Source organism: Ambystoma mexicanum, chromosome 6q (genome assembly GCF_040938575.1).
Source record: "Ambystoma mexicanum isolate Mex_15411 chromosome 6q, UKY_AmexF1_1, whole genome shotgun sequence".
Classification (NCBI taxonomy): domain Eukaryota; kingdom Metazoa; phylum Chordata; class Amphibia; order Caudata; family Ambystomatidae; genus Ambystoma; species Ambystoma mexicanum.
Window position 1 is genome coordinate 1,172,412,648 of NC_090937.1, and position 20,356 is coordinate 1,172,433,003.

General features: G+C 42.1%; 1 protein-coding gene across 1 annotated transcript in view; it reads right to left on the reverse strand.

The window, feature by feature from the left end:
* The window catches only part of LIAS (lipoic acid synthetase), a 487,597-nt gene that overhangs the window by 358,758 nt on the left and 108,483 nt on the right, over window positions 1–20,356 (reverse strand). The window contains exon 3 of the mRNA XM_069631781.1: window positions 19,484–19,577. Within this exon, the coding sequence (XP_069487882.1) occupies window positions 19,484–19,577 (94 nt within the window). The remainder of the gene's footprint in view (window positions 1–19,483; window positions 19,578–20,356) is intronic.

Sequence of the window (20,356 nt, forward strand, 5' to 3'; positions counted from 1 at the left end):
TCTTTTGGTAATTCGCTATTTACGATAAAGTAGGTACAAAAATGGTACTGAATGGTCCCACTGCCCTCCTGTCTCAACTCTCCACATTTCCTGTAACTTAAGAATAAACCTAAAAGGGTCCTCATCATCACCCATTTTCCACTGCATTAAAGAATGTAAGTCATGGGTATCTGGGTGCATAGTTCGTAGGGCATCCCATACCCCTAACCCTTACTTCATTAAAGGCTGCTCCATCATGTTCATTATTTGCAAGAATTATCCCAGGGTACCCAGCTCTTAGCCATATGTCCCTAGCCTGGTCTTCAACTATGGCGACCAGTAAACTCTTAAGGTCTCCTTGTGCTAAGGCTACCCCTGCTGTTTGCTTCTCAAATTCATAGATCCATTTACAGGCTCTGGCTGTAAGCTGGAGGAGAGCTTTAATCAAATTATGTTTGTCCATTTGAGGCCATGGCACATACTGCGTTATCCCTACTCCTTTATGTATAAGAAGCATCTGCATGTCTATTTTGTTTTCAACCCTTTTTTGTATTTTTCTGATCGTGTACTACCACCATTAAATCTTTTCGATTTCTCAGCCTATCTCTTCCCACTGCCTCTTGTGGCAGGATGGGTTTCTCGTCGCCTCCTCTCCTCGATCTCTTTCTTGCCCTGCCTCTTCATTATTTCTGCCACCTTGATCTTCCCATTAATTTTCCCTTGCCAGTTCGGCTTCTTGTCCCAGAACCGTCCATACCCTCTCCCCATCATCTTTTTCGGCACAAACATTTCTCATTTCCCCAGGGTTGACTCTAACCAAAAAATCTCCTAACGTCCAATCCCCTATTTTCTGCACTGGTACCCTTATTTCTTGTGGTACTTCTCCATGTTCTTTTAACCTGACCACCCTTTCCCGCAATGCTCTTAACTTGTTGTTCATATCTGCTTGTGAACCCCCTGGGTACACTGATGCTACGGGCATGTCTGCCTTGTGGATGGGTTGTATGGAGGTGGAGGTGCAAAAGCTCTCGAGACCCCCTCCTAGTTTCTGATCCTGATGATACTGTTGTCGACAATCTCTCTACCACTGGAGGCTTATAGACTGGATTCCTATACCCTACTGCAGGTTTGATATGGGGTATTTCCCCTTACATTGGATCTCTTTTTTATCTTCCTGATCTTCCATATCCTGGAATACCCGCCAGAGATCCATCCAAAATATCTTTTCTTTTTTGTAACTTCTTTCCCTTATATGTTGCTGCTAAAATAAGGGACATTTTTTTCTAGCGTGTTTCTGTTATGGGAGCCCTGCTCTTGCCATGAGCAGGACATCCCCCCTTCCTTTGTTTCCAACAGTCACTGTCGTTGATATCTTTTTATCCTGTCACAATACAGTGGCAGGGCCCTATGCATGTGTCTTATTGGGGTTTCTTCCCCCATACTAATATTGCACGTCCCTTATGTGTTAGTTAGACCTTACTGCTATGCTGCACACGCTGCTGCTTCTTACACAAAAATACAGATCAGCCCACTTTTTCCCCCACCCCTTTTTTTCCACTTTGTTTATACACACACACACCCCGTGACTCATCCACCTTCCTTCCTTTTTTACCAGAAAAGACGGCAAGAGAAAATATACTCAAGTAATTGACTAAAATCCAGGCCCATTCCTTATACCGAGCCACTACTTAGTTTTTCCCTATATCCTCGTAGTACCACCTTCTCAGCTTTTTTTACATGCTGAGGATCCCATTGCTTTTATCATCATAAATGAATTCCGCATGGCACTACCTTCTCAACCTATTATGGCTCAGGATCCCTTACCTCCCAGTCTTTATTTGCTGAGGCTCGCTTTCTTCCCAGTCTTTACATGCTGAGGATCCCTTTTTGCATTATAAAAAGTAGAAAAACAGAAATATGCGTCGATTTTAATATATAACCCACCTCCTATCCAATCTATACCGTCACACATCACCTGAAATCCTATCCAATTTATACCATTACACATCAACAAGGGTCCTATTCAATCAATACCTTAACACATCACCAAAAGTCCTATCCACTCTGTCATTGACCTTGTACTTCATCCATTCACACCTCATACTGTCATACACATATGGCCCCTTCTTGTTATCTCTTACAAGAGTCTACTTACATGTGCGTGTTCACCCGAGTTTCCTCCATTACGGAGTCCAAAACCGGCCTGTCCTCCTCTCTAGAGCCACACCCCGCTTCAGAGAGCAGCAAGGATTTCTATTAAAATAGCTCCTTCTAAAACCGCTCAGGGAACACATGTTTTTTTATTTGGGGGACTGGTCGCTGTAGGTGGGCGTGGCTTTTTCCTGAAGAAGTGCCCTGGAGCCGTCCGCAAAGTACGGGGAGAACTCGGATCACCTTGGGATAGACACCACTTGTAATGGTGTCCCTTATTACGCTCACCCATGAATCAATACACCCCTCTAGGGAAATAAGGCAAAAAGGCGATCTTGTAAGGATAATCAGTTTAATTCACAAATGAGGATGGTAGCAAAGGACTCTGCTGCCTGAACGGTCTTCCCCTGCCCCTCTTCTGTTTCTTCCTGCCAAAGTGGTTTCAGGCAGGGGTTTATATAGGCCTGGCTTGCCGTGGTGATATCACTGGAGCTGGATCATGGCTTCATCCCAAACCGTTCTTTTTCCAAAATAGGGATGCTCCAAAGCCTTCTTTCTTCGTTGTCAGCAGTTTTGTCGGGGTATGCTGTTCTACATTTTGATAGCTATGCAAAAACACACTGAAGCTCATGCTTCCCTCCATTTTGCTAACTATGCAAAGGCACACTGCAGCTCTGCAGACTTTTACAAACCATGAGGCCTAGGCCATAGAAAACTAAACATTGTTATCTATAAACAATTTCCATTCATTCTTATCCACATTTCACTCATCCTGCTCATTCTTATCTCTGTCCTGTAGTTTCCTCCACAATTTTGCCGCACAAAAACATGTAAGTCCTATTTTTAACCCGCATGGGCCCCGACGGACAGTAAACAGCTGGTGAGTCAGTTCGCACTGGCCATAGTGACAGACACTGCACACTAAGCCTACTGCCTATTTTGAATCCCACAGGCCACATTCCTTCTGGGAATGAGGGGGAGGTTGACTCATCTACAGCACTAGTTAAGCTTTTAAAATGCCTTGGATCTGACATTACAAATCTATGCAACTAATAGTTAATTCCCTGTCTAAGGTGAAAAACTACTCGCGCTCCAAGCTTGGCCAGTACAATTCGCGATAATAGTCCAGATATAAAGTATCTCAAAGTCTTCAACTGATTAGTATTCCAGTTTATTGTCTAGTATTAGGTTAGCAGGAACAGCCAACACGTGTTTCGACTTAAAAGTCTTTTTCAAGGCTGTACATTAGTATTTCATAAGCCTCACACACCATAATAGATGCCCCCGTAATATTAATTCAACATTGGATGTTTACCACAGTCAGTTGTGAAATACAAATGAGCACATATAATATGAAATAGTTATGTGGTACAGTGAATTGCATATTATTTGTCAGTAATGGGAGGCAAATTTAAATCAGAGTTCTAAGGTCATGATTCAACTGCCACCAGACAGCATGTGAGAATCATAGAACAAATTGATAAAGTTAAAGACTAGTATACGTTTGTTTGTTTATTTATAATGCGCGCCGAACCTGAAGGTATCTGGGCGCATTACAAGGATATACATTTTCTTAATTACACACAGTAAATATATATAGGGCAGTGCAGGAATGCAATGGGTACAGGGAAATACAGTTAACAATATTTACACATTAGACAATATACAGTTTACATTATTTACACTTTTAGGCAATAAACAGTTATGCAGGTAGTGGTAAAATATACTATTGATTATTGCATGTAGTTCTACAGATGTATTATTATACATAGTTCAGTTTGAGGAGGGCTAAGAAGGACTAGTAGGGTACATCATTGGAGATCAACCAGCTTTTCATGACTTACCTAAATTTATAGAAGCATTGGTCTGATCTTAATGTAGTCGGTAGTGAGTTCCAAAGTTGTGCGGTCAAAAATTGGAAGCTACTGTCGCCTGCTTTTTTGAGTTTGTACCTGTGCACTTGTAGGCAGTTAGAGGTGGATGACCTAGTAAGTCAGGGGTGGTGGTTTCTGGTGAATTTTTCAGTAAGGTATTGAGGGGTGCATTGTTGAGGCATTTATAAGTCAGGGATGCTGTTTTAAGTTGTATTATCTCCGTGATGGAAAGCCAATTGTTTTCACGTCTAGTTGCGGATGTGTGTTGTCTGCGGGGTATGCTCAAGGCAGTCCTGAGTGCATTATTCTGTAGGATCTGGAGTTTCTTGATGATATATTTACTGGCACCTAGGTACAGTGCATTACAGTAGTCAATATTGTATAATATTAGGGCTCTGGCTAGTGTGGTGCAGCTTTTTACAGCTAGAAAAGGTTTGCAGGCGTGTACGAGCTTGCATGTGTATGCAGTTGCAGAGGCTATTGCACTGACCGGTTTGTGCATGTTCAGGGAGGAGTCTAGGTAGAAACCAGATGTTTTTACTTCTTTGGCAACCTTGATATTATTTCCATCGATGTTGAAGGAGCAGTATTGATCGCTCATTTTTTTCATGCTGATTGGAGTAGCTAAGAGGAGTAGCTTGGTCTTTTCAACATTCAGGCAAAGACCGTGTGTTGCCACCCAGGCCTGAATGATGAGGTAGATTCTGTTTATAAGGGCTAGGTCTTTATCAAAATCGCCAGTCCGAGGTATGAGGATCTGGGTGGCATCAGCGTAGTTTGTATAGGTGACACCCAGATGGTCCAGATCATCAAACAGGGGTGGTGAGTGCATTATAAATGGTAGGCGATACACATGATCCTTGTGGGACTCCACAGGAAATGGGGATAGCGTCCGCTTCAGCTGATGCCGAGAAGACTCTCATGGATCTATTGTTTAAGAAGGATTGGATCCATACTGTTGCTTCTGTTGAAAAATGTGCCGCTGTGTAAAGGTGCTTACACAGAACCTTGTGATCAACCAGGTCAAAGGCGGCGGACAGATCCAGCAGAAGCAAGAGGGCTGATTTCCCTTCATCTTTCAGATGATCGTCAATTTGTAACTTTAGGTCGATCAGGGCTGTTTATGTTCCGTGTTGGGGCCTGAAGCCAGACTGACAGAGTCCAAGTAGCTTGTTGGTCTCCAGATTGTTTTGTATTTGATTGTAAGCTGCTTTGTCGATAATCTTTAGTAAGAAGGGGACTGTCGTAATAGGCCTTAAGTTAGTAGGTATGTTTGGGTCTAGTGAAGTTTTTTTTTTTTTAGAAGTGGTAGTACTCATGAGTTCTTCGGGTTAGTCGGGGCAGTACCTGTGTGGAAGGAGGAATTGATTAAAGAGGTGATGAAGAGGACGAGGACACTCGTTGCTTCTTTTATGACAGATGCTGGACAGGCTTCACCTTGGTAATTGGAAGGTTTAAGTGAAGCTATGATTTTTTGCACTTCTTGGGGAGACACTGGGGTGAATTTGAAGTGTTGAGCCGGTTTAGGTTTAGGGGTGGAGATGTTCTGATTCCTGGTGTTCCCTTGAGGAGGCAGTTAACGTTTATTTAGTGGCTATTTTGTTTTGGAGCAGAGTGATTTTATTGGCTAGGGCATCTTGAATGTTGGTGCACCACTTTTGATCTTTGATGCAGTTATCTGTATGGGGGTGGGAGATTCAAGTTCTCTTAGGATGGTAAAGAGTTCCCTGGTATGTAGTAGTATCAGGATTAACCACTTACTACTCACCACGCAGCTGGCGCACACTACTTTTTTCTCCCCAACGCAATAGGACACAGTTCATCACTGCTTTAGGTTTACCAATAGTTAATTGAGCCTTATATTTAGACAATAACTACCTTCTTCATTGCTTACCGATGTCTGTGTATGTGATTATGTTTGCATGAGTGAGCCTTCCCAGTGCCTGTCCTACGCCCTAGTCCATTATAGCGCCTTAAAGAGGTCTTGCCTAACTCTAATGTTCATCGGGGTTCGGGAGGACAATAGTTCCTTCTCAACAAATGCAAATATAGACATACAATACATTGCAGACAACTCCACTGCAGTTGCAAGATATGCCACAGTCTATCTCACCAAAGCTGAGAAAACAGAGCTAAAAGACCTCTGGGATTTGTATTTTGTATTTTATTTATTTGTAAAGCACCCCAGGCCCACAGGCATCAAGGCGCATAATCTTGTAGAACACAGTTACAGTTACATACAATAATGAGAGAGCTTGGCTCAACCTGTTTACAGAAACATACAGATATGAACCAATTAACAGTGTGACAGCATAAGTTAAATACAGGGCAAAATATACAATGAGACAATAATGCAATATGATCTCTAACTCAAAGTTAGGGACAGCAGGCCGTGTCATACATAGCATAGTGGGTCAATCAAATGTTTTGTGCAAAGAGCCATGATTTGATTTTGTTCTTGAAAGAATAGACGGAGGGCTCAGTTCTAATGGCGGTTAGGAGAGAGTTTCAGAGCTTGGTGGCCAGGACAGGGAAGCTCACACAGGTTTATAGTGATAATGTCGAATGTGAAAAAAAAAATTTGAATGTCCTTTTTTTTAATTTTCTGTTGGAAATGGGGGGGTTCCCCTCATTCCCCCCTTTTTTAAACCCTTTTTTTAACGCACGAAAGCCCAAAAAAAACAAGTAAAATAAAAAATGACATGTTCGAGAAAAAAAAAATTCGACCATTTGTTTTCGACATTTTTGTAATTCGACTTTTTGCAGTCGACATTATGACTGCACACCACTCAAACACACAGCTTTTTGTCATTAAAATCTGGGCAAGGATAGGCTGTGTGTTTGAGCCGCTCTCAGGGGACGGGTAGAAGTTTGAAGGGTAAGGCGGTTGGATAGGTAGGAGAGGGCCTTGTTAGCCAAGCACTTGCGCGTCAGGGCAAGAGTTTTCAGAGAGATTCTATGCTTGATTGGAAGCCAAATGTAGGTTGGTTCTGAAGTCGGCGATATGTTGGTTTCTAGGAATATTTAATGTCGCTCTAATGGCATTGTTCTAGGTGATTTGTAGTTTGTTGATGTTGGACCGGCTAGTCCCAAAATAGAGGGCACTACAATAGTCTATCTTGGACATGATGAGAGTTCTAGCCAATGTGATACAATTAGGAGTGGTCAGAAATGGTCTACAGGCCGTGATCAGTTTGCAAGTGTAGGCCGAAGCTGACCTAACTGCATTGGTTTGTCTGGTCAGAGATCGAGTGGAGTCAAGATAGATACCTATTGTTTTTGTATCTTTGGAGACCTTGATGATGTTGCTGTCAATGATGAAAGACTTAAAGGAGTGGTCTAGTTTATTGGGGCGTTGGATGGAGCCTAGTATGAGGAGCGCCATCTTGTCATCATTGAGGCAAAGTTCATGTTGGGCCATCCAGGCCGGAATGACCAGGTAGACGTCGTTCAAAGATTTAGTGTCAGCTGTAAAGTCTCCTGTGATGGGGATGAGTATCTGGGAGTCATCAGCATAATTAGTGTATGAGACACCCAGAGAGTCAAGAACATCAAACAGAGGTTTAGTGAACACATTGTAACTTGTAGGAGACACACAAGAGCCTTGAGGGACGCCACAGTAAATAGAAACAGGGTCAGCGGACGCTGAAGGGGAAAAAACCTGCATGGATCTATTGCTTAGAAGGGAACTGATCCAAGCAGTGGCAGAATCAGAAAAGTGGCCGGCAGATTTGGAGGTGCTGGCACAAGATTTGGTGATTGACCAAGTCAAAAGCAGCAGAAAGATCAAGTGGTAATAACAAGGCTAATTTCCCATTATCTTTCAAGACCTCGATTTGTGTTTTGAGATCAATCAAAGCCGTTTCAGTCCCATGCCTGAGATAGTCCTGGATCTGGAGGTAAGCTGCACAATCTAATATTTTGAGCATGAATGGGACAGTGGTGATAGGTCTGTAGTTAGTTGGCATACTAGGGTCTAGTGATGGTTTTTTGAGAAAAGGGATGGCCCAGGCGTCCTTGAGATTGTGCGGGACAATGCTGGTTTTGAAGGATGAATTTATGAAGGCTGTGATCAATGGGGCTAGATCATGAGAGGCTTCCTTGATAATAGGAGCACTTGACAGTTAGATGGTCTGATTTTGTTGATACATTCCACTTCAGCAATAGTAAGTGGAGAGAAGGAGAAGGGTTTGATGTTAGGGGTGGCCAGGGAAGTGGCACTTAGGGGAATGGTCTGAGGTTTATCCGTCTGTAGACAATTTTGTTTGTCTTTGATTGGAGGGATGCAATTTTATCCAGTAGTGCTGTCTGGATGTTTGCACACCATTTGTTATCTTTGATACATGTATCAGGGGGCATAGCAGGTGATTCAAGTTCCTTTAGAATCTTGAATAGTTCTTTGGTGTTTGAGTCTGCTTGCGTAATGCGATTATTATAAGTCCCTTTTTTAGCCTGGAGGACAGCTTCTTTATAGTTGAGGGAGGCTAAAATGAGACCGTCCTTGTGGGCATCAGAAGGATGGCTTTTCCACTGGGTTTCAGCGCTACGTTTAGCTTTACTTAGCACTCTTAGCTGTGGTGTGAACCACAAGTTGAGATGCGCGTGAGGTCTTGGTTTCCTAAGTTTAATGGGGGCAATTGAATTTAGAGCTGTGAGCATGGCGTGATTATAGGTTTCCGCTAAGATCGATAGCAAGAGTCAGTGACTTTATTAAGGGTAGGAAGGATAAGAGGGAGTAATTTGCCTCTGATTATGTCCCTTTCGTTTCTGGTGGGGATGGCAGGCGCAATTGTTGGTGGGAGGCGGAGGACTGCATCTATGTTGAAAGTAATAATATGGTGATCCGACCATGCGCAAGGTGAGTTAGATTGTAGACTAATGTTGCAGTTAGCGTCAGCTAACCAAACAAGTGTCCTCCCTTTGATATGGGTAGGTTCTTGGATGTGATGGGTGAATCCTAACTCAGTTAAGGTATCAGCAAAGTCTATTGCAGTGGGGTCATTAGGATCTTGATGGCCCAAGTTGAGATCCCCTAGGAGGATGATTTGCGATTTAGTTTTAGATTTGTCTAGTAATAAGGATGTAATCTCATCCACATAAGATGTTGAAGGGCAGGGTGGTCTGTAGATAAAGTGTAAGGTGGCCGTTTGGTTGGGAGAGAGTGGTAGTGTGACCGAAAGTAACTCAGCAGAGTCAATGTTTACATTAGGTATAGCTCTCAAACCAAGAGAGTTTTTGTGAATGAAGGCAACTCCACCCCCTCTAGATTGTGAAGTGTTGTGGTCACATCTAGTGATGGAGTAATCGGTAAGTATAGCCAGGGAAATTGAGTGTCCAGAGGCTGCATGTAGCCAAGTCTTAGCTCTTGAGTCTTGATAAGGGCAGCAATGTCTAATGCATGAGGTGAGAGGGATCTGGCGTTGACGAGGGCGGCCTTAATCTGTGTATCTTTACATAGTGGCGCTGAGGTGTTAAGATTAGTTTTAGGAGTTGATGTGGAAGGCAACTGAGGGCTAAGGCTAGGAGAAGGAAGTTTGGACAAGGAGCGATGATTCTTAGTATGGCCACTAGGGCGAAAGAATCTAGATCCTAATCTCTTGTTTCTAAAGTGTAGTGAACAAGGTTGGTTAGGTGTGGGTTTCTTTGCGAAGTGTTCCAGCCATAAGGCAGGGGCATTAAGGTACAGGTTAGTAGATACAGTGATGTCATTTGACAGGTTAACAGATAGTGCGGGGTGTCCTGTAGTGTGGCTATTTGGTTTCAATATCTGTTGAGGTAGTTGATTCGCGATGGGACTATAGATAGGATCTGTCATCATGACAGAAGGAGTGGTAGAAGCGAATGAACTAGCAAGTTGTAGTTCGGCTGCATAGACACACACCCAGGCTGGGTTAGGAGTAGGAATAACATTTGAGAAAGGTGCACTGAGTTGCACAAAAGCATGATAGACAATAGATGTTGCACAATTATGTGGGAACAACTAGCATGCTGTTAGGACAGTCGGTTGGCTGGCAGCATAAATGACAGTATAGTTGACTAAAAGGTAGTTTTACACATCGGAATGTAGTATACTCGCTGTAGTATAGTCATATATAGGCACATTTATGAGGAAGCAGCTGGGCCAGTTGAAGGTGCAGTCAGGTAGGCAAAGGTAAGCAGCTAAGCAAATTAGGTACATTCAGGTCAGAGCAGCTAGAGTTACTGTTGATGCAACAAGTATACTCGACCATGAAGCAATTAGGCGCAGATAATATCAGCTAAATGCTGTTGAAGCAATTAGGTGCCAGCGGCCTAGAGACAGTTAAGCGCAGTCAGATGAAGTCAGCCAAGAATATTAAAATGCAGCTAAACAAATTAAGCACAATCAGATCATGGCAACTAAGAATGCTGTTGGTGCAACAAGAGTAAAGACAGTTAGAAATATCCAGGTAATAATACTAGAATTACTGTTGGTGCGAGGAGGTTCAGGCGATCCAGAAAGTGCTTCAGTACAGTCAACTACACAGTGCAGGTACATCAATGAGGTACGAAGGCACGAAAATGGTAAAAGGAGAAGGCGGTTCGCATAATAAAAGCTCAAAGGATTCAGCTGGTGAGCTTGCACGGGAGGGGCACTCCGTGCGGGGATAACTTGGTACCACAGGATGTCAAAGAGCAGAGTGTGAAGAATTGCTCAGCCGTTTACATGTGTGGAGACAGAGGCAAAGGTGCATAGTGCAGTCAAACAGCAACAGATAGAAGCGAGGCTAAGCGGCTGGTGGTACCGACGCTGTTAGCACTATGGCCTTAAATCAATAAGCACATATTAAATCAGATAGTATACAATATAATGGCAGGCATGGGACGAGTATGCAAAGTGTGGGTAGTTGCTTAGAACAGAGCGAAGTATAGTAAACGGGCACAGTAAGGAAGCGGTCGCAGAGCTCCGATAAAAAATAGTGATTCCGTACACAATTGTAAATAACAGAGGTTACCAGGCACGAACAAAGTTATGAGCATCGGGATAAACACTGCAAGTTAAAGTCATTGGTGATGTTAGTGATCTGGTGATTACCAGGCAGTTATGGTCCAGACATACGGAGGGTTTCAGAGCCAGGTGCTCGCGACATGGATAGGCAGAGTTCCTGGCCCTGGACTACGTCGACTCTGGACAGGCTCAGGACATGAAGCCTTGTTGGGTGTCCTTAGTGGGTGGGCCGGCTTTCGCCTGCCGGCGAAGGGATTGGTTAGAAGTAGAGTCAGTCAACCAATCACAGCTATCCCAGCCAAATGGGGGCGATGAAAGCAAAAACGAAATTGCGGTCGGCCATCTTAGAGTTGCAGCAGCCTCATGGAGCCTAATGGAGGCTGAAAGGCAATCACGAATCCCTCGGCAAAAGCAGAGAGCTTTGGTCAGACACTGTTTTAGAGTATCATGAATCGAATTAACGGGCACACAGCAGAACTCGAATCTGCCTGTGTCGGGAAGCGTCTTAAGATGGTGCAGCGGCCTGGATGAAGAGGGAATACATCCCTGGCCTCACCTGAGATCAAGGTAGCACTGCTCCAGCAGTGGCAGGGGGGCCCTGCACCTCCATAGATCCAAATGCAATGGGGAAGGGATGACGTATCGTCTGACAAAACACTGTCACAAAAATTGTACAGCTCCGGTATAAATATTCTCTCCCATAGAATATGCGAGTGCTACGAAGCAGCAAAACGTTTAACAATACAGCCTTATATGGCAAATCTGAACACATTGTGTGGCCAAACCTTGGCCGAGCTTCATCCCGAAAAAGGGTATTAAAATTGCAACAAGAGATAGAAACAATTGCCACAAATGATCCCAACAGCCAGGACATTTTAAAAAACAATGTAATTGACACATACTACCCAAACAGAAGTACTGCTCTGGAAAACATGTGCCTGTACGACATAGCCCAAAACTACTCCTACAAAAACAATGTCACACCAGATGATACAACTGGCACATAAGCCTAGTGAAACTTACCAAACCTAGCCTAATTAATCATATAAAGTTATAATTTAAATCTCCACAACATAGAGAGCTTTATTACATGGCCCTACTGCACATTTTTTAGACCTTGGAGAAAAGAAGAAGAATTATTAGGCGACTGACTTGAGATGCATTCAAAGCAAATGAAAGCAGTATAACAAATGTACATTTCAAACAATAAAAAGAAACTTTGGACAATGAACGCCAACAAGAAGAAGAAATTGAAGTTCTACTAGATAAAGACACTCCTGAGGGCAGTCAACCTTCCCTTACAGGAAGCCAAGAACCACTCATCCTAAATGAAGCGGAAATAGCCACGACTGAGGTAGAAAATACCATGTATCAATCTAAACAATCTGAAGAAGACTTGTCAGTGTTCAATTCACAGCTAAATGATGAACAACTCACCATTCATCTAGAAGTTGAACATGGTTTTAAACATGAAACTAAAAGTTGTAGCAGTAAAAATTATAAACCTCTGCTCCTCTATGTAAATGGTGAAGCTGATTTTGGTAAAATGTTTTAAATTAAAATAATCAGCAAATGTCTACAAGACTTAACAACCAACAACCTTTCAGCTGCCTACAACTTAGGAGTTGTAACTTTATATAGACTACTGCTCCTCCAAGTAGAACACCAAAACAAATAGAAAACCTGCAAACTATCAGCAGAAGCTGCAACTGAAGTACGCAGAATTCTGAAACAAATGAAAGTGCTCCTAATAAATAAAGTAAGCATAGTTTCCAACCTCATGTTGGCTTTAATTCATTTCAGACTGCAGCAAGAAGTCCTAAAAACTGACTATGAAGAACTGTTTAGAGGAAACCAGGTTATTGTTTTCGGAGACCTCCTACAGTTAACACTAGTGAAAGGTCAACCTATTTTCAATACATTAGGACACAATTAATGCCGTAACACACTCTGTAGCATTGGAAATCTAAATCTATGGCAACAGTTTTGCTACAGAGAACCAAGTCAAAACATGTGTCAGTCTGCAGATCTCACCTATGCTAACATTTAAAAAAAAACATTAGAACTGGTCTGCTTACTAAAGATGCAAAATCCATCTTAAAAACTAGATTAATCCATGAGCTACACAGGCAAACCATATCTGTTCCTAATGTCATGGAACAATTAACTCAACAAAATACAAAATGTATGTCCTTAATGCCAACCCTTGTAAGCTGTAGTCAATTCAACGATATAATGTTGAAAAAAGAAATGCAAACCATATTGCATATCAGCTCCACGGACAAACTAGAAATGCACGGCATGACACTCCCTATGTGTCAACAAGCAACAGGACGACTAAATAGCTTAGAAAAATGTACCTCCAACACAGATGGATTAGAAAAAGTATTAACTCTGTGTCTAAACTGCAGAGTAATTCTAAAACATAACTTTGATGTAGAACAGGTTTTAGTCAATGGATCAATTGGTACAGTTGTTGGGTTCCAAACATATCCACATGACAACAACATTCAGTTTGTCAACATCCACTTTGACAAACTTGCAGAAGTAAAAAAAAAAGAAAATAGGCCGTTCAATAGCACGCATTCTCCTTTTCAAAGACGTACGTACGCAGAGAACAATTCTCTCCATCTCTTGCATATGTTGTCACTATTCACAAATCGCAAGGTCTATCCCTAGATCACGCATTGATTGACATTGGCAGCAGAGTCTTTAAAGAAGGTATGAGTTATATAGCACGTTCACATCTGCGAATACTCAATGGACTATTCCTGGTTAACTTTGATGAAAACAAAGTCAACGCTGGCATTCCTTGCATCTGCGAATACAATAGGCTACGTGCACTGTACACCCCCATCTAGATATGTACCCTCGACCTCAAAAAAAGAAAACCTTTAAAAAGAAAACTAATGCAAACAGAACCTATAACATATCTCCCAACAATATCACTAAAGAAACAAAGTCTAACTGCTGCTCCAAAAAAATAATACAACCACAAAACTCTCTAGTACAAAATCAACTGCACGTTCATCAGAATACAAAGACAGAAATGTCTCTTCTCAAAAAACAACTGCCGGCCCATCCAATGATGCATACGCACAACTCTCTGGTCCATTTAAATCCAGCAACACAACTGGAGTAAACTGCTATGCAAATGTAGCAATCAATATTCTCTTCCAATTGTTCACAACATTTACTTAAATGGCTCAGACCAGTTGTGTTTGAAAATGCTCGTCCTTCATAGAAATGCCACAAATAATCCTGACAGCACACAGTGTCTCAGGTATAAGGCAAGACTTAGAATACTGTACAGAAATGGTAAAATTCACCAAATACACACAGGAAGATTCGCAAGAAGTCCTAATGTACTTACTAAAAGAACTGGAAACCAAAAACATCCCTATAAATGAAATCTTACATATGTCATGCATGTGAAAACATACATGCACTCTCTGCAACCATGTTTCACAAGAGCACATACCTAATGAACGATTTGTGTATGTATCCATACCAAATTCTGAATACATTGCATTTCACCAACCTCTGCAGAAAACAAATAATGGCATATTATGCCCTTTTTGCAATTCAGATAATCGTTCCACCATACAAATGAACTCACATAGCCAATATGTGATACTAATGCTTCTAAGGTATAATGCAAATTGTACCAAAAACAACTGTAAGCTTACTAGCTTCACACATGACCAAGTATCTATTGGCAAGAAAACCATCACCACAATGGGTATAATCTACCACACTGGTGCCACAACCACGTCAGGACACTATACTGCATCAGGACACTATACTGCATATGTCAAAATAAAGTGGTTGGTTTGAATGTAATGACACTTCTGTTACTCCAAATCATAGGTTAGCAGCAAATCTAACAAATACCTACTTAATATTCCTTTAAACCAAATTGAATCACTAAACTGTAGCAAAATAAACAGTTAGAATACGCCAACAGGTATGCAACTACATCCATAATACTACAATAGTACTTTTCAAAGGCAACATAACTGGAATACGCCAGCAGGTATCCAACTAATTCACAAATACCCTTCATTTCAATGCACTTCAAATAAGCCATCACAGTTCTTGTTACTACAATACTTTATATAAAATCTAATATAATTAGAATACACCAACATTACCACCAAATAGAACAAATGCCTACTTAATATTCCTTCACCTCAAATTTACACACTACACTATAGTAAAATAAACAGTTAGAATACACCAACAGGTATCTAACTACTTTAAACATTCCCTTAATTACAACACACTTCAAAAAAACATACTATCACACTTACACAATTAGAACCTTTTTTTTATATAATTCTCTATGGATTTTCTTTCCCAATGACCCAATGATTATTTCATGTCAAAACAACAACAGTGTACCACACGCTAATGTTGTACCAAACATAGTACGACCCCTTAACACATTATAATGTTTTTTTTTCACAGAAAAAGAACCAGAGATTCCTGCTTTATTACTGTATGCAACTAAGTAACCATAGCAAGTATTATCCTATTTGTTATCTTCACAAACAAATCCATATTCCATAAGCACTATCCTCAATTGTACTACAATCAAAAATACATGTACACTCAAATTATATCATTCCACCATATTACAAATTCTGTATACTCCCCCTACAGTACCAATAAATACTATACCCATATTACTATACTATGTGTTGGATTCTTATTATCTGTCCACAACCACCACAATAGAATCAAACCATATAATAGTGCAATACACCTTCAAATAACAAGATAATAATACTCGCCCTGAACCCCCTGCAATCCAAATGATGTCCACGGCACCTGCCCACCTTTTTTCACCTATGACAACAGCTCCATGTCAACTTTTCCCCACTACCCCACCCTTTCCAAACCCTCGTTCGGCCACCAAATAACCCCAAATGTGCTTTCCACACTTTTATCTCACTGCACTACCTGCATACACCGGCGGCTGTCCGTAAATCTAACATGGCGACCGTTAATAAAAATATGACGCAGCTCACGTATTTCACCATCCAAACAGCAGGGGTGTATGATGACATCAACCCTGACCCCGATTGATCCAGAGGCATCCGCGGACCCCGAATCAGGAAATGAGTCCGCAGACTGGACCCAGAAATCACACATTTAATTTTGACCTACTTTTTGGCAATTTTTTTAAAAACTACTGGACAGATTTACACCAAATTTACAAAAGCATGCTTTCGGGATCAAGTCGTTGCTTCCAGAGCAAATTTGGTAAAATTCCGTCCATCGGTTTGGGCTGTAGGCACAAGCAACATTTCTTTCCATTGCGTCTATGAGGATTTCCCCACATTTTAGGACCTCCCTATTTTAGCATGCACTTGATCCGATCACTCGCCAGTACTGCTAGCTTTAGAGATACCAGGACGCCAGGGGGAACAGCCAGCATGGACGTTCAAGAGTGAAAGTCAGAGTGAGGAGGGGTTCCGTACAGAGATAGCACGGGTGATTGACGCATTCTTTGGGGAAAACACAGGTTCAGTGGCTTTGTATTGAACTGTATTGGAAAGGTTCAAATGTGCAAGTACAGGGGGGGTGTATCTCGAGGGAATCAGTAATACTGAAGCAGATCAGGAGGGGATTATCAGTTAGCGAAGAACGTATTTGAGACTTACAAGCAGCTTGGGAGGGTATGTCTGACCCGAATGTACAGAAGGAGATCAGGGAGGAGTTGGACAAATTCAAGGCTGAGGCGCAAAGGGAGGTGAAGTTCCTACGAGGAAAGGCTGCCGTTCAACGCGCCAGTAGGCTGCTAACGCACAAGCCGCTAAAGTAGGTTTGTCCAGTGAGCATATCCTATCGATTAAGGACTAGCAAGGGGACTTAACTTGTGGCTAGGGACATTCCTTTGGGATTCTGTGCGTTCTATACGTGCCTTTACTCCACACAAGCTCAGGTTTCACAATCAGAGATAGGGAATGTTTTCTTATATTGGTGTAGTGATGAGGAGAGGAAATGGCTGTATCAGCCCATTACGGAGTAAGCAATCCTTTATTCAATCACTATCGACCAGGAAAGCCTCTGGTCCATATGGCCTGACAACTGAGTTTTATAAGTGTTTTGCAGAGAAACTAGCGCTGCATTTCTTGGAGGTGTAAGTGCATGATCTGTTAAAAAAACAAATATTTAATGGCCATATTTGTAAAAAGAATCACTACGCCTCTGACACGCTCTGCTGCTGAGGAATACACAGTGCTCATGCCCTGCTATTAGTAATACCAGATTTCCAAATGCCAAACAAGGCATAAATCTGAACATAAAAAAGTGGCGTCCTCATTAAGATACACAACAGGAGGTCAAATCACAATAAGTGAATGTATTTTTGTCAGATAACAAGAAGGACAAGGGGAACTGTCAGAAGACTGATTCAATGATTGAGGTCTCACCTGTGCTATGCTATCTGAGGCGACAACAGATGCCATGTTGCAGTTTTTTCTTTGAGAGGAGCGGGAATCGTGAAGATAAGGGCGACAGTCTCTGGACGCCACCCTGCCCAATGGATGAGACACCAAACAGGGGGACATCCAAGCCAGCCACCAATCAGGAAAAACCTTCTAAGAGGAAAAAAACCTGACCCAGATGATAGCGCTGTAATGATGTCTGCATCAGGTGGCCACAAATAGTAGATATCCAGGGAACGAACTTCAGAGAGGCAGGAAGAGCACAAGCAATGAAAAAGCATTCAGGAAACAGGCTGAGGTAAGCAGAAAAACAAAACACAGAGACGCGCACCAGAGAAATTATGGCGGAACAAGCAAATAATAACAGCAGGACTAGGACAAATGCAGAAAAAGCATCCTGGAGGCAAAAGGAGAGAGAAAAACCAAGAGCGCTGAGGCAGGCCAAACCTTATCATTGAGATGCGCTGATCTGCGTCCGCAGCTATCTGTTAAAAGCTGCGGTAGCAGTGCGGCATTCACCGCCCACAACGCAGTGCCCTTTTAGGCTGAAAAGCCATTCAGCATTGTGGCAAATGACAGCGACATCTTGGAATGGAGTGCCGCGATGGTGCGCTGACATCGAAACCTCCACTTTGACCACAGGTAGCACTGCTTCAATGCAGGGTTCATCACAATTTTAAAGTGAACTATGCACATTTTATTCAGTTGTCATTTCCTAATCGAAGAAATTGCCAGGACAAATAAGCAACTACCCTTCAGAAAATGAATCCTCAACACGCACAAAAATAACCGCAGAGAGCGGATTTTCCTAAACTGTTGGTGGAAAAGTGCAACAGGTATGCACCTTTTAAACCCAAGAATCTGAATCATAGCCCCTGAAAAGCAAAATCCCAACACACTATCTGAGCACACAACATCATGTGATCTTGTGCACAAGTGTCAGACCTAAGAACCAGCAGACTGAGGTTCGAATCTTGGCCTCAATGCGCCAAACTAAAAAACAAACAAAATGTTAACTTGGATAAAAAGGGAACAAACTACCTTTTGCCTCAGAAAAAAGACCTAAAAAAAGGGACAGAACTGAGAATGAAATAAAAGATTCCTATAAGCTGCAAATAGATGGGCGTCCCAGACAAGTTCCAGCATTTGCTGTCAACAATAGGTGGGGCAGCCAGCGCCTGGCACCCTGCTTCATAGCCAAGGACTCGCCTTCCGCAAAGCAAGCTTGTGAGAAAACAACAAGCACAATCCAGGGTGAATTATGGAAACTGTTGAAGCGGTAGTGAGGGGCTAGGGAGCAATGGCTTCAGTGACTGCTCTCCCCTCCAGCTGGTACTAAAGGATTCTTCCAATGTCCCCCTCTTTCCCTCAGATCGATACAGCTCACTCCTTGTGCAGACCATGCTTCAATACGCAAGGTTTTTGGACAGTGTGACAATTATTTGGGGGATTTGTGGGTCTTCGGGAGGCATGATGGCTGGTAGGACACTGCCTTCTCACACTGTTTGGGGAAGTCAAGCACAACAACCAGTGAGTCTAGAAACTGAATAAAACACTGGAGGGCAGGGCACTTTAATCCACCCAGGTGTTGTGAATCCCACGATGGGAGGGAGCTGATAAAACTGGGGCGGAGTGAGCAGCCAGCAAAGGATGATCACTAGGCAGCCTGAATAGGAGGAAAATACACATTGTTCAATAGGACACCTGATTGGCACGTGGATTTAAAACATTCACTTATTGATTTAAAAAGGACCAAGGACACACATTTTATGATGCAGCAAATTCATACCCGAGCATTTCTAGTAGCCATGCCAACCAGATAGCCTGCTTCTCAAAATCCCTGCTTCTCTTTTTTGTGTTAGCAATGCTATGCCACATAGGTGGTGCTAGCACCACCAAATGCTCTATAACCTAAAACACCATACAAAATTAATATCAGTTAAATGCATCAAAAAGAAATGTATGGAATGTAGTTATATAAAAGTAATATACTGCTTTGATCCAAACAAAACAGGAGCTAGAGCAAACGTTCCAACAATAAACAAAATGTTACTTACTGTATGAAGGTTTAGATTTCGCAAGGTACTCTTAAGCTTGTTATAGTTTTTCCCAACTGGAATCTCCGTTTTTAGCCATGGCGGGAGTCTTAATCTGAGGAACAAAATGTTCAGTTAAAGTTAGTGACAGAAACATTGCCATTTGTCGAATGCTATTTTTCTCAGTCACAAGAGTAAACCACAGGCTGTCCGGGACAAGCCGAATGCAAATGGAAATGTAAGTAAAACAGATGTTCTATTCAGTTCTGGCCAGTGTGCTGAATATAAGCAGCCAATTACAAGGTGGAGGTGTGTCTTTTTCAGGGATGCTTCCAGTTGACTCGCTAGGGCATCCCTGATCGCCTCTTCTCTGAAATTCTTGTTTGGCTAGAGGACAATCCTGATTTTATTTTGTGCCTGGCCCTTTCATGCTTGAAGAAACTATTTCCAGATGGGATCCATATCATGTATGTGCAGAAATCCGAGCCAGCAGTGTTGATATGGGAAAGAATCATCCTTTTTTTTCCTACCAAGCGAGAAGGGGCAAACCTGAGTGTCTATATTCTGACATAGCTCCTCAGTTAAATGATATGGTACTATGCATACTAAGAGAGTTGAAATCACCCACTTCAAGAAATACCTTACTCATGTATGCATTCTGAAGCATATTGCATACAAGTTGGTACATTGTAAAAAATAAAATAAAACAAATTTGCTTAAATAAATTAATAAATGGTGCTCATTACAACCGGTATTTATAGCCTGATCAACTGTCAGGATATGGACAGTTTAGTCCAAAGGGCCGCAGTAGGTATGGGTTATCAAGTCTGGTGCCCCAGAGCTCCAAACACAGCAGATTTTACGATAATCTGCGACTATTGTAAAGAACTCACA